Source organism: Candida margitis (assembly GCF_024628925.1).
Source record: "Candida margitis strain CBS 14175 chromosome Unknown scaffold20, whole genome shotgun sequence".
NCBI lineage: Eukaryota > Fungi > Ascomycota > Pichiomycetes > Serinales > Debaryomycetaceae > Lodderomyces > Lodderomyces margitis.
This window is the reverse complement of record NW_026261754.1, coordinates 1-13,642: the sequence shown is the minus strand read 5'-3', so window position 1 is coordinate 13,642 and position 13,642 is coordinate 1. Positions and strand designations below refer to the sequence as shown.

At 38.9% G+C, this 13,642-nt stretch overlaps 5 protein-coding genes across 5 annotated transcripts; all 5 read right to left on the bottom strand. All coding sequences in view use genetic code 12, as the record gives it.

Moving 5' to 3' along the window:
* Nucleotides 1-43: 43 nt before the first annotated feature.
* On the bottom strand, nucleotides 44-3,670 carry IRE1 (bifunctional endoribonuclease/protein kinase; the record flags this gene model as incomplete). Its single annotated transcript, XM_051818367.1, has 1 exon — nucleotides 44-3,670. The coding sequence occupies one exon, from the start codon at nucleotides 3,668-3,670 to the stop codon at nucleotides 44-46; it is 3,627 nt and encodes a 1,208-aa protein (XP_051673346.1).
* A 565-nt stretch (nucleotides 3,671-4,235) lies between these two features.
* CANMA_000959 (uncharacterized protein) lies at nucleotides 4,236-4,964 on the bottom strand (the record flags this gene model as incomplete). Its single annotated transcript, XM_051818365.1, has 1 exon — nucleotides 4,236-4,964. The coding sequence occupies one exon, from the start codon at nucleotides 4,962-4,964 to the stop codon at nucleotides 4,236-4,238; it is 729 nt and encodes a 242-aa protein (XP_051673345.1).
* Nucleotides 4,965-6,551: 1,587 nt separating this feature from the next.
* On the bottom strand, nucleotides 6,552-7,934 carry CANMA_000958 (uncharacterized protein; the record flags this gene model as incomplete). Its single annotated transcript, XM_051818364.1, has 1 exon — nucleotides 6,552-7,934. The coding sequence occupies one exon, from the start codon at nucleotides 7,932-7,934 to the stop codon at nucleotides 6,552-6,554; it is 1,383 nt and encodes a 460-aa protein (XP_051673344.1).
* Nucleotides 7,935-8,802: 868 nt separating this feature from the next.
* Nucleotides 8,803-11,751, bottom strand: CANMA_000957 (uncharacterized protein; the record flags this gene model as incomplete). The annotated part of the gene is made up of 1 exon (XM_051818363.1): nucleotides 8,803-11,751. One exon carries the CDS (start codon nucleotides 11,749-11,751, stop codon nucleotides 8,803-8,805), a length of 2,949 nt encoding a protein of 982 aa, XP_051673343.1.
* Nucleotides 11,752-12,633: 882 nt separating this feature from the next.
* On the bottom strand, nucleotides 12,634-13,614 carry CANMA_000956 (uncharacterized protein; the record flags this gene model as incomplete). The annotated part of the gene is made up of 1 exon (XM_051818362.1): nucleotides 12,634-13,614. One exon carries the CDS (start codon nucleotides 13,612-13,614, stop codon nucleotides 12,634-12,636), a length of 981 nt encoding a protein of 326 aa, XP_051673342.1.
* Between the last annotated feature and the right edge of the window lie 28 nt (nucleotides 13,615-13,642).

Here is a 13,642-nt window from a genome sequence, read left to right as displayed (position 1 = left end):
GTATACACAATTAACGAATGTAAGAATCAAAACTCTTTATTATCTATGCAAAATACTCACTAAATACATGTTCATCTCTCAAATTCTCCTGAACACAATAATAAATCTCCATCAACAAATGAGGGAACTTATCATTGAAATATTGATAAAATCCATTAGGCAACGGCGCCATCTTGGCTTGTAGACTAGGCGGCATGTCATTATAATGATGATACTTGTTACGTATAGCTCGTAATAAATCCATCAATTTCGCCGCTTGATATTTGCGATACTTGCCCAAATTATCCAAGAATTCGTCATCATCAAGTTGTAAATGCCAATCGAGATTGTGCACTGTTTTGGCATGTTTTTCCAACTCAAGTAACAAGTCACTAGGTGGATCACGTTTTTCAATTTCGAAACGATCGCTGACTTTAAGTAGAAACTCAAGACGTTTGATATTTGACCAGAAAAGTGGATGATTGAGAATTTTGGTGGTGTTGGGACGCATGGCTGGGTTGGCGTGAATTAAACTTGCAATCAAATCAATTGATTCATACTTATCATGAGGACATTTCGTGAGCAATATAGACAAATCGTACTCACCTTTGATGATGTTTCCTTCGCGCATATACCGATCTCCAAATGGATGTAATCCATTAGTCAAGATGTAAAAAAACACACACCCTAGTGAAAATATGTCAATGGCCTTAGTTAATCGTTTACCGCTGGCGGATATTGTTGTTGTTGATGATGTGGCCGACGATATAGCACCATTGGAATGGACAGATGAGATGGAGTCAGGCGAAATCTCCAACAAGTCATGGTTGAGAAGCAATTCTGGAGCTCTCCATCCAGACGTTCCCGATGCCGCATGTTGAGTGGTTGCTCTGAATGATGATTGATCATGCTCTAGCTTCTTACACAATCCAAAGTCGGAGATCAATAACCGAACATTATTTTCATATTGTATCTTGTCCAGCTTGATTTCGTCTTTGCTTGAATGGCTGGTCTTTTTAACATTGGCAACCAATATATTTTGTGGTTTTATATCACGATGGACAATTTTTAATGAATGTAAATAATGTAGCCCACTGGCCAATTGATACAATATATCATTTCGTCTCGGTATCGACAAGTCAGCAACCTTTTGTGGCTTTTCGATAATATCTTCCAAAGTACATAAACAAAGCTCTAATGCAATGTACAAAAACTTCTCCGACTCCGATGATTGAGAACAAAAGTATCTAATCACATTAGGATGGTCGTCCGACTCTTGCAACAACCGCACTTCGTGATTTGCAATGTCAAAGAAATCAAGCAACATACGTTTAACGGCAACAGGCCTATTTTCAAAAGTACCTTCAAATACAACCGTACCATGAGAACCATAACCAAGAATTTTGTCTGAAATCACCAAATTATTTTCAATTTGAAGCTTCTTCTTTTGCTTTGGTGGCAATGGTAGAGTTTGTATAAGACTCTTTGTCGCAATCACTTCTTCTTCTCCTTCTTCTTCTGCTTCGTCTTTTTCTTCTTCGCTATTTTTGTCTTCGTTGCTAGATTCCTTTTCTTCGACGGGTTTGTTTTTGTTGATGTGTCTTCCACCTCGTTTAGCTCCTCCTCTGCTGCCCCTTTTCCTCTTTTTCTTTGTCACTTGTTCGGTCTCAGTATGTTCTTTCTCATCTTCGAGTGCTGATGCCGCTTTGATATGCGGTTCATTATTAGACTGTTCTTCCTCTTGCTTTAGCTCAGAGTTGACACCAGTGTCAAATTCTTGAACTGAAGCGGCTTCCGGTTCTATAATAGTAACCTTTTTCTTTTGCAAGTTTTCAGTAGGCTTTTCAGACGATTGAAGGTTCTCTACTTCAATAACTTCCATGATCTTTTCTTTATTACCATCTGGTGTTTCATCTACTGCTGGCTTTGTTTCTTCCGGGTTGTTCACTCCATGAAACTCTTCATTTAGCAGTTGATCAAGAACAACGACGTTCTCAGCCTTCTCCTCTGCATCAACTTCTAAGTCACTATTGACTCTAAAGTCCCCAAATAGCCTTTTAACATACTTGTTTGATCTTCCAAAAGCCACTACCAAAATAAGAATAACCATCATGACGCCAATATCTTCAGCTATACGTTTCATGATTGCACCTGACCCAGAGATACTTGAAATCGGTTGATAGTTTTCCACGGTATCCTTCACAGGCTCAAGCATAATTACATCTGATCCGATAGTCGACACCTTGGCAGGAAATTTGATACCATCAATGATGTTTGGAATCAGCTGTGCTGGGGTTTTATTCTCTTCACTACCATCTCCAATTCTTTTGACATCTTTTGGAGACGAAAACTTTGATACCGGTTGGTAACATGAGTCGCGTGTCAATTCCACGACTCGATGAATACCAGTAATCAACAGCTCGACCTGCTCTGGAGTGCCCGTTGAAAGTTGGTAGTTTTCAATATACCCTGCTGCCTCGTTAACGCCTGCGTAATATTGATTCAAGATAGCTTGGTATTTGGAAATAGGCGCACTTTTAATCAATGTGGGATAGTTGTGAAAGCTCATGGCAACCCACTGATTCGAATCTGCTGTTTTGTTGATAAAAACTAAATCGTCATTCTTGGCGTCACTCGTTTGTAATTGATTCAAGACTTCTAATGGATGTGGCAATAGAACGTAATCCCGCTGCTTATCATTATGGAAAACATCAAATATATTTACAGCCAATGCTGGCAACCGACTAATCCAAACCGGAGTACCAATGTCTTTATTTATAGCGAGCAATGATCTGTCATGAAAAGGCGTAAAATACAACTTGTCCAAAGAGTGTTTGTTTTGCATAATCAAGTCATTATCAATATTGTTCGGTACCCACTGATTATAAGTCACATTCCAAACAATATTACTATTTGTTTTGGAATGGATGGACAATTCATACGTTGTTTTACCAATCATTATGGTATCGTCTTGTCCACCAGGTCTGGGAGGCAAAGTAGTTTGCAGTACCGGGCACTCATCTTGGTTACCAAATGATGACTTCACCTCTCCTGTATGGATGTTTAAACTGTACAATGATGTTTTCCTTGTACCAGTGTAAATCTTATCATCGCCGCTGAGCGAAAACGGCGACTCCATAACTAAATGCTTTATACTTGTTGGTAGTTTGTTTAAACCAAACATGGGGGTAAAATAGTACAAGGTACCCTCCTCATAGGGCTCCACAAACCACAAGATATTCGATTGCTGACTCTTCAGGTTTTCAAAAGTATTATTTGCTTGAACTTTAACTAAAGGCTCATCTATAGGCAATGTCCAGACCATAGTTCCAGTACTTCTTTCAATTCCATGCAAGTTCCCATTAATGTCACTAATGAGTAGAATGTCTTGTAGTTCGCAATCATCAATCGATCGAAATTCTAATGGTAAAAGCGACCTACTCTGTGCCTGATGGTGTAAAGGCTGCTGCTGTTGTTGTTGTTGTTGTTGCTGCTGCAGTAGTTGATTAGCTGGTTCATGTTGATTTGCCGTTATATGTGGTTGTTGGTTATATTGTACATCGCTCGGATGTATGACCTTATTCTTCTGTCTAAAGGCTGGGTCAGTTGATTTCCCTAGTCGTTCTGTAGCCCACGATAGTCTTATGAATATGAAACATATTAGGGTTGTTATTATGGCAAGTATCTGCATTCTATAACACTATTAATTACACTCTATTTGCATGTAGTGGGAAATTTTTATTCAAAAGGGGACCAAATTTATGGGGTGCTAGTTTTGGAAAGGGGGGAGGGAGAGTTTGGTTTTGTAATGAATAAGTTTTTGTCTCATGAAATTTTTCTTTTTTTTTCTTTTTAATTTTTTCTCATTCGCTTTGGTTTGGTCCTTATGCAAAAGCTAAATAATATACACACATGCAAAGGGTAACAATTTACCAGATGTAGAGTTATGATGTATACTTAGGTGGAATAATGAATTTAACAATAGTAGTGTTGGAGTCTGTATGAGGTAAATGGGATTGCTATGGCTGGATATTTGTGCAATAGAAGGCGTGTTATAGATGGACAAAGGTGCCACTTTTATAATAGCAGAGCACACGAGAGAGCAATTCTATATATACTCCTACAATGTCGAATACGCTCCTTTAGAACCTAAAATTTTTCTTATAAACTTTATACATACATTATTATCATTACCATCATTACAAAGATCAAATGGCTTTACCATCAAAGACAAAGACAAAGACACATTCTATAATCTAAATTTCATTGCCATTTTCACCAACTTCAAGTTTCATTTCATTAAGGATATCGGTTGTTTTCACTTGTCTCTGGTCTGCAATCAATGTTACTAATTGTAATGCAACATCTTTCAACTCGTTATATTTCTTCAATTGTTGAATATGTTTCTTGATGATAACTTCTGGTTGTTCGTTCCCTTCCAACTCATGAATCAAACATGAACACTGCTGTTTGATTTCATCGAGATTCTTTTCCTTTGTCGAGATGCGTTCTTGGTCTTCTGGCGTAAGCGTGGATGTGGAGGAAGTGGCTGAATGGGACTTGAAGGATTCCCGTGGTGCTATAAATGTAGTTGGCGAAGTGGGAGACGTGCTAAGTGATTCCACAAATGGTTCTGTAGCAAGCTTTACATCAGTTATAATTGGGGGTATAGTTGAGGTTGTTGGTGCACCCATCCCCTGCGTCTCACTAGTTGAAATTTCTGTGGATTTGCCTTCACGAGTTTGGGTTTCATTAGCCATCTTGTGATTGCGTAAACCTGAACTTACAGACGAATCAACCGTAGTATTAGCTATGGAGGTAGTTCCTGCAGAGGAAGGAGGTGGAGATGTAGGAAGATGTGATCGTGAACGCGATTGTGATTGGGGGTGATGACTGGTAGTACTGGTATCAGCTTCGTTATTATCTATGTTGAGGTTCGTGGTTGACTCAAGTAGCGAGTTATCGTGATCTGCAGTGTCGGACATATGCGATATAGAAGTATGTGTGATGGTATTTATTAGTGTGGTTGGCTCAAAACAAAGGAGAGTTGTGTGTGTTGCAAATGTATTTAAAAGATGTGTTGAAAGATGCAATGATGATGTGTGTGTGTGTGTTGCAAAAAAAAGATATAAGAAAACTTTGTAAAGTTGGACAGTCAAGCTTATATTGAAACAGCTGAATAAGCTAAAAAAGGTGTGTTTGGTATACAGGTGTGGTAAGACTAGATCTGGATAGGTATTAAGATGTTTATCTAAAGTCTGAAGAAGGAAGAAATGCAAAAATTGTATTAAAAATTTTTTGAAGGAATATTTGTGGATGCTTTACTCTCTCTATTTTGTTTTATTTTTTTTTTTTTGTTTAATTTACACACACATGCACTACACATACACAATACATACACAATACATACAATACACAACGGGTAAACATACAACAAGAGAGCGAGAGAGAGAGCGAGAGAGAGAAAGAGAGAGTAAGAGAGAAAAAAAAATAATGTCATCCTTTTTACATACAGTACATCATGCAGCTAATACAATTTTTAGTACTTAACCCTCCTCCCAAGGCAAGTATCCGAGATGGACACCAAAGTAAATAACACCCTTGACTCAAGTGTGACCACTAGCTAGAACTTTTCTCAATCGTATGTATCCATCTATGTTTAAAAAGAGCTTAATCAGAACTAATGAAATGTTGTCTTCACGTGACTTGCTTTTAATCTTGATCTTTTGTGTATTTTGATCTCTGGGAAGTCCTCGGATTTGAGCTGTCCCGAAAAATAACAATAACAACTGTAAAACAATAAATATATACATATACATATACATATACCTAATCTTGCACTGCCTCGATATACTCCGACTTAGCATAACTTTGAAACCATGTAAAGAGCTTCATTATTAAAAGTAAGTTGAGCATCCTTGAGTCTGGTGGTTACTCCAACTACTTCTCATTTGTAACTTTGACTCCACTCTACTCTGTTTTGTGTCGTAAATGTTTTTCAAACAAAAGTAAATGATGATGACTGTGATTTGTAATTACTTTTTTTTATTTAAACACGACATAAATATAGTATGTACAAATAGGTGACACAAAACAATTCATTTTTCATTTTAATTGATCATTACGTCATATAGCATCTTTCAACGGTGAAGAGTTTAACCAGCCATATTTTTTTTCTTTTTTCTTTTGGAGGACTACGGAATGAAAATTTAACACATGTCCATTATACGATAGCGACCATTTTATTTTACACGAGGGGATAAAAACGCCGCATTCTACGTCCTGTAAGGTAGAAAATCTATATATAGTCAACTTAACTTTTGCCTTTGCTGAGTCGTACGATATATATATATATATCACTTCATATACGCCTGTGCAAAGCACCGCCAGTCTCGTACGATAACTGCATCTTCTTCCACAGGCTTCACTTCGCACTCGGCAAATAAAACTAAACAAACTTAAAAAGGGGGTATCAAAATTGTATTTCATAAAATCTATTAAAAAAACCGTAAAACCGACTCGCTCTCACTTACATAAGCATTTCCGGCTAAGCCGCCGAGCCATCATCTCTATTACTTGATAACCATCGATGGAGTAGGGGCAGCGGGTAATTCATCAAACTGGCCCTGTCCTTGTATTTGTCCACCCTGTCCTACTTCGTCCTGAATATTTCTTAATCCGCGCAGACTGACTCTAAACCCATCATTCTGATTGACAGTAGGATTTCTTTGTCCCCCTTGAATTGTATGTGGAGTCAGTCTATTACCAACGACAAAGTGTGGTTGCAACTGTTCTTGTCGGTGTTGCTGGGGGTCATAATTGGCATTTAGTTTCATTTTGACGCCTCTCGTTGCAAGCCCACTCTCTCTCGGTTCTTTCAGGTATACATAATTGGAATACTGTTGTTGTTGTTGTTGCTGTTGCTGTTGATGTTGATGTTGCTGTTGCTGTTGATGTTGATGTTGCTGTTGCTGCTGCTGCTGCTGCTGCTGCTTATACTGTTGTTGACGCTGGTCATCATGGGAGTTTTGCATTTGCAATTGTCTAAACCCCATAGACGGTGCATTCAAATCGTAGTCACTTCCAGATTTTGATCTTCTCTTTGTCCTAGCAAAATGCCCATCAACGTGTCCATTGTGATCATTACTCAATGAACCATCCCAATTGGAAGCTGCAGCAGGAGAGCTGACATTTCTATATTTTTGCTGTGTAATTTCAATGCCAGGAGACTGAGGTCGTTGTGAGTTTAATGCAAAAAATTTGTTTAAGTAACCCAGTGATGATGATTGTCTTTCGTGTTTCAAATTCTTCAAATCTGAATGAGAATTATCTCGTGAGTTTAGCGAAGTAAATGACCTTACGTTGCGCAACTTTCGGAGTTTCTTTGTTGCTGGGGTATCCATTTTTGACTTCAAGTTGTTATTATTACTATTATTGGCTGCTTCTGTAGTTGTCGACGTGGCAACCATAAGAACCGACTGACATATACGCAAGAGCCTCCACACTTGCTCCATAATTGCATCTCCATCGATGGACACATCTTCGGGTATTGGTTGGACATACTTGATGCCAAAAGTATGCACCTGGTAATTGACATCACCCAAATTTGGCACCACTCTTGCTAAAATATGCAGAAACATCATCTCACCCTGTCTCATCCGATGGCTATAGTTCTTAAATAGCACATGGTTCACCAAGGCAACATTATTCTGCAGCTGCTCACTAGAATAGAATAACCAACACTTGATTAAATTGGCCAATAAGTGCACTAATCCCCAATCATTGAAAAACGTCGATGCAATGAAATTGAGTGAGATATAATAGAGCCAATAATTGAGCAAAAACTGGTATGAGCTAGGTTGAAACTCTATTTGTTGATCGAGTGCTTTGATGGTGTATAGCGCTGGTATCAATGCATTTAGCGTGTTGAAGACAAGGTCTAGAATATTAAACATTCTCCCCCTCTTGACTAACTTGTAATGAACGCCACGCTTTGAATTAAAAATATAGCACTAGTTATGGTGTGCTATGATACTGCGATAGTCAACAGAACGTGTATGGTAAAGTCTCTAAATATTATTTTGTTATGAGAAGAAGAAGAAGAAGAACGTATAGATATATACATATATATATATATATATATTTCTTTGTATTGTTCTCGGAGTTAGTTAAAAATAAACTAGATTTTTTATTCCTTTGCTTTTTTACTGTCTCTCTTTGGAATTACATTAATACATAACAAAATAAACAAAACCACACGGAGAAAAATACGAAAAAATCCCTTCGGTTAATGAAGGAGCCTGCGAATTTTACTTATTCAACAAATTAAAAATAGAAATAGACGAAACTGAGACATCGGAACAAAGGCATTAAGTAACACTTGCGAATCTAGACTTAAAATCCAACAATGAAACAATTGAACAATCTAAACGATTCTTCAATTTTTTAATTTTTTGTTTTGGGCTGTTACTTTTTTCTTGCAATAAGAATTCCTAAATAGGAAGTGCCCATTACACAAAAATAGATCGCTAAAAATGATAGATGCAAAAAATAAAAAGAATGAAAACTGCTTCTACCAAGCCAGCAAATACACTAATTGTGGTTTTCCCGTCTCTTTATAGTTATGCTTTACTGCTGAAAGGTTCCAGAAATAACAAGGATAAAATGTAAAATATCCGCTTATGCTACAGATAACATACAATGTGGTCCCTCAAGTACTCTTTCTTAAATACACGCCAAAAACCACACCACTACAACCCAGCCCATTCATGCTCTAAATTATTCCTCTAATACACTACATTATATACACCTGAATACTTATCATCAATTATGACTACAATTCATCGCATCCATCATGTCCAACTTATTCTCACTTCGGGCAATGATCCATTGCCAAACCTCGCGCTCAGCATCACAATACACCTTCGACCTCAAGGCTTTATCTTTACCACCATTGGATAACAAAGACAAAAACTTATTGGTGAAGATGAAAACCACAACAAAGGTCAAAAGCATGATCAAAAAGCCAAAAATTGTACTGTCCATAATTGAAATTGGAACCAGGTCTCCAATCGACTTGGCCAACGCTGTGACATTCTCAACAACACTCTTTGATTGTTCAACAGGCTTCTCTTCTGGTTTGTCCTTCTTTTCCATACTACGTTTACTTCTTGTTGATTTCCGCTTGGTGGATCCACCAGAATCCTTCTTATTGTTACCCTCTACTAATATCGTATTCAAGGTTTCAATCATATCCTTCATACTATCTTTTTGTCCATCAATAGTTCCCTTTTCGATCGCACCTTTGATCCACGATTTCCCACTCCATTCAATAGATGACGCAACCCAAATCTTTGTTTGATTGTTTTGTGCCCAACTGAGGAAAATCTTGGTCTTAACTTTAAAAGAATTACCACTGGGGACATCGGGGGTTTGCGTGGTTTGCACTACTTGGTAACATTTCTGCGGGTCATAATCAATTAAATCATCATCAAGAAGACATTTGGTTTGTTTGGGACCAATGGATCCACCCAAAGGTTTAATATATGTGTAATGACGGTTTTTGTTCTCTTTAGTTAATCCGTGAAGACCTGACTCGTCAATATCAAAGTTCTTTTGGTCCTTGAGTACACGCACAAATTTAGAAGTATCAGGCCCAAACAATAGCAAATAAACCACACCGGGTGGTGCTTTGATTGTTTCCTCGGCAATAAACGTTTCATCTGATGCTTTCATGTACCCAGTTTCAGTAGGCGTATGTGTTGCCGGTCCAACAATTGGGAACCCGTTAAATCCTGAAGACGAGTCACCCGAAGTTTCCCCACCTCCACCACTGCCAGTAGCCACATCTGCTGACTTTGTCGTGTCCCCATTACCCTCTGACAGCTCTGCATCATCTTCCTCATCTAAAGACGTTTCATCATCGTCGTCTGACCCACCCAGATTCTCATCATCTGATGTATTTCCATCATCAGTATCAGATTGATTTTCCGCTGAGCCATTGGCATCCTTTGAACCATTTTGACCCTTTCCAGCTTTACCCAACTGTCTCGGATCAATATTTGACTGCTCCAACAACAACCGGTGCCAAACATTAGTGATTATTCTAAAGGCTGAATCACGACCTATTATACTGGCAAAGGTGTATTTCTGATGTAGGGTTTTGATAACCATACCATTGGGAAATAGACCGGCTGTTGATTTCTTTTCTATTTGAATTACTTCTTGCAAGGGGATAATTATATGTTTAATCCAACCAAGGATGTTGGAGTTGAAGCATACATAATGATCACTAAGATACATCTTCCCCTGCACAAGTATATCCTTTGAAAGAGCACAACTAAAGTCATCAATTAACTTTTCACTTTTGGGTAGTTTCTTGAATGCTTGGTGGAATTCTTTATTGCGTTTCTTTGGTGCGTGTTTAATTTTGGCATTGTAATCAATCACATTGTCAAGTTCCTCATTCTCAGACCCCGATTCGTAAACAAGTCGGTCCTGGTCCAGTGGTTTGTTAGCACCGCTTGGCCCTTGCGAATCGTTTACAGTTCCATTAGGACTGACAGCGGGAGACTGAGCATTATATGTTCTTCCATTCGAAACCAGTCGTTCTCTTGCTGGTACCAGGCCACCATTGGTTGACATTCTATGTACACGTTTAACATCCATTCCATTTGAAGTTGCTTGCAATTGGTTCCCCTGCGGTAGGTTTCGGTTGATTTGGCTAGGACTCATGGTACGCTTTATTCCTGCCCTGGCATCGTTCGACCTCTGAGAAGGTATTGAACCCATGGTTTGGATCTGGTTATTTTCAAAGTCGGCAAGTGATAAGTCCCCATTACCCATTGTATTCAAGGGAGATTCTCGGACTGGTTCGAATTGAACTGATTGAGCTGCATCGTGTTCAGCATCGGTTGAGACCCGTTGTGCGTTAGTATTAGAAGGAGACATAGAAGCACTGTCCAGAAGATGATTGGGCGTAAGAAGTTTTTCTTCCTCGTGTCTCACTGATTTGATAAAATTGTCTAGTCTCGAAGCAAACAGATGTTCCTTCTTCTTCTCCTTTTCCTCTGGTTCTTGCAAAGTGGACATCTTGTTACTTGCTGCCGCTAGGAGTGACGATATGAACCCACCTGGCTCACTCTTAGTATTTGAGTCATTAGTATTTGACTTGGACGGACTGGCATTGGTAAACGACGATTGACCTGAGTGTTGGGTATCTGAATGCGGTGCATGTAGAAACGTCCCCTTTGATGATCCAATCGTTCCTGTTCGTGACTCCTGTCGAACCACATTGACAGCAATAGCAGGATCCTGTGTTGCCTCTAAATCGTCACCGCCGAAATCTCTTAGCGAGCTGTCGTCATCATCACCATCGAGAGGTGCTATTATTTGGGGTGTGGCTTGATGCCTTTGTTGCTGTGGCGATTGTTCTGGTAATGATTGCTGTAGTGGTAATGATTGTTGTGGCAATGATGGCGATGTAGCTCTCGGTATCGATGTTGTTTGACTTCCACCATTGAATGGTCTGGTTGGCGAAGAAAGCCTATGTGCGGTTCTGGTTTTCAGTGACATACGCAATATAGATGGTCCAGAATCGATTGAAGCGCTGTCTACAGAACCACGCGATGAATGATGGGAAAATAGGTCACTGAATCGGTTTCTCTTTCTGCTTCCACCTGTATGCAGACCGTTGCTCTTGTTTGACTTGGGAGAGTTGGGTGTTTGCAAGTCCGGATTTAACAGCTTTTTTCGTTTCAGTAATATTCCCATATTTCCTCTTTGTCTCTCTCCTCTTCAATTATTTTTTATTTTTTTTCTCTCTCTTTCTTGCTCTGTGTGTGGGTGAATAGGGGGAGGGAAGCCAATGTTTGTGTTATCTTATTAGACGTAGCAATAAGCTTGAATCAGAAACGAGCCAAGAAAGCTCACGATGGATGTTGATGTTTGATGATTATAATTTCGGTTTTACAAGTTTGAAAAGAAATTAGACTAAATAAAGAAGCAAGCTTACGCAGTCTAGAATAAGGAGATGCGTCTATTGTATATATTCCAATATACAAAAGGAACTGTCGGATATAAAAGAACACACAAAACGGATATTAAATTAATTAATTCATTTAGTCTTGCTGTTGTGTATTGGTATATATGTCAATTCTATTTTGACAGTAAATACCTTTTGGTTTGTAAATGACTTACCTCATTAACAACACGGAGTCAGAAATCTGGCCCTTTCCCCATTCATCGTAGATGTAGATATTATGCGAGATGTTGTTAACACAACAACGCATTCGAAATAATAGAGTGAAAGATGCTCATCTATCGTTATCAGAGCTCAGTTTCTAGGAACAAGCATATGTCATGCATCTGTGCATCAACCTTTTCAGCATGCTCCCCTTTCTGTAGTGTGGTTCTAACTGAAAGTTATTATCGATTTTGTAACACCTATTAACCTTTGGGGACCCTGTCTCTATAGTACACTCTTGATTTTCTGCACTTTGCGTAAAATTGTTCCACTTGCTACCTCACAAACATCCCAATAGTAGTGCCTACAGCACTGAGGATACTCATAGGTATTATAAAGAAAATGACTTTTATTAAACAAAGATATACTAAAAAAGCGACGTTGAAAGAAGTGAAGAAAAAGCTAAAAGACTAATCTTTCTTGAACAATGGGTTCAACAAACCTTCGACTTGGTTGGTGATTCCCAAGTTGGAATCGTAATCAATATTGAAAACAGAAACAGCTGAAGCACAGTTGGTATGTTCGACAATCAAGTTTTCTGATGGTAAAGAGCAGTCACCGTTGTTGCAAACGGTGAGAGCTTGCCAGCTGGTTTGAGCGTATTCAAACAAGTTTGATGTAGCATTGAACTTCAAGTCTGCACCGCTAGCATATTGACCAGTTAATCTAGTGTAAACCCATGCTGGGTCAGAACAAGATTCATTTTGGTAACCGACTTTTGGGAAGTTGACATTCAAACCAACACCAAGTGGTAAAGCTCTTGAGTTGTCTCCTTGAGCTTTGAACAATTGTTCAACAAATTCGGTAACCTTGTTGGCGTAAATGGTAGATGGCTCGCTGGTATCATTCAAGTCCAAGGAATCCTTAAAGAATGAGTTGTTGGAGTTGGAACCACTGAAAGCAACAGCTGGGTATCCTCTGTAGACGGAGTTGTAAGTAGCACCAATAGTTCCTGACAAAGTAAACATGCCTGGAGACATGTTGGTACCTTCATTTGGTCCAGCAACAACTAAATCAATGGTGATGTTGTTGAACTTTTCTGGAACAACGTATTGCAAACCGAAAGCAATTGATGAAGCTGGAGTACCATTGAAATACCAAATATGATCATCGTCTTCTTCGTGACCCCAAGATGGAGAGCCTGCAGGTGGGTATTTGAATTCACCATCAGTTTGCAAAGTTGCAGAAGTTGGGATATCAAATTTACCACCAAAACCTGATCTTTGCGAAACAGGCGCAACCAAAAACACATTGTGGCCAGCCTCTTTCAATTTGTAGTAAGTGGCTCTAATGTTGGTTGCTTGCCAACCATCATCGTTACTCAAGATGATGTTTTTAGCAATAACAGCAGCAGCGAGGAACAAAAGAATTGAGTGGGTCAAGAATTGCATCGTGTTGGATCTTGAAGGTGGGCGGAGT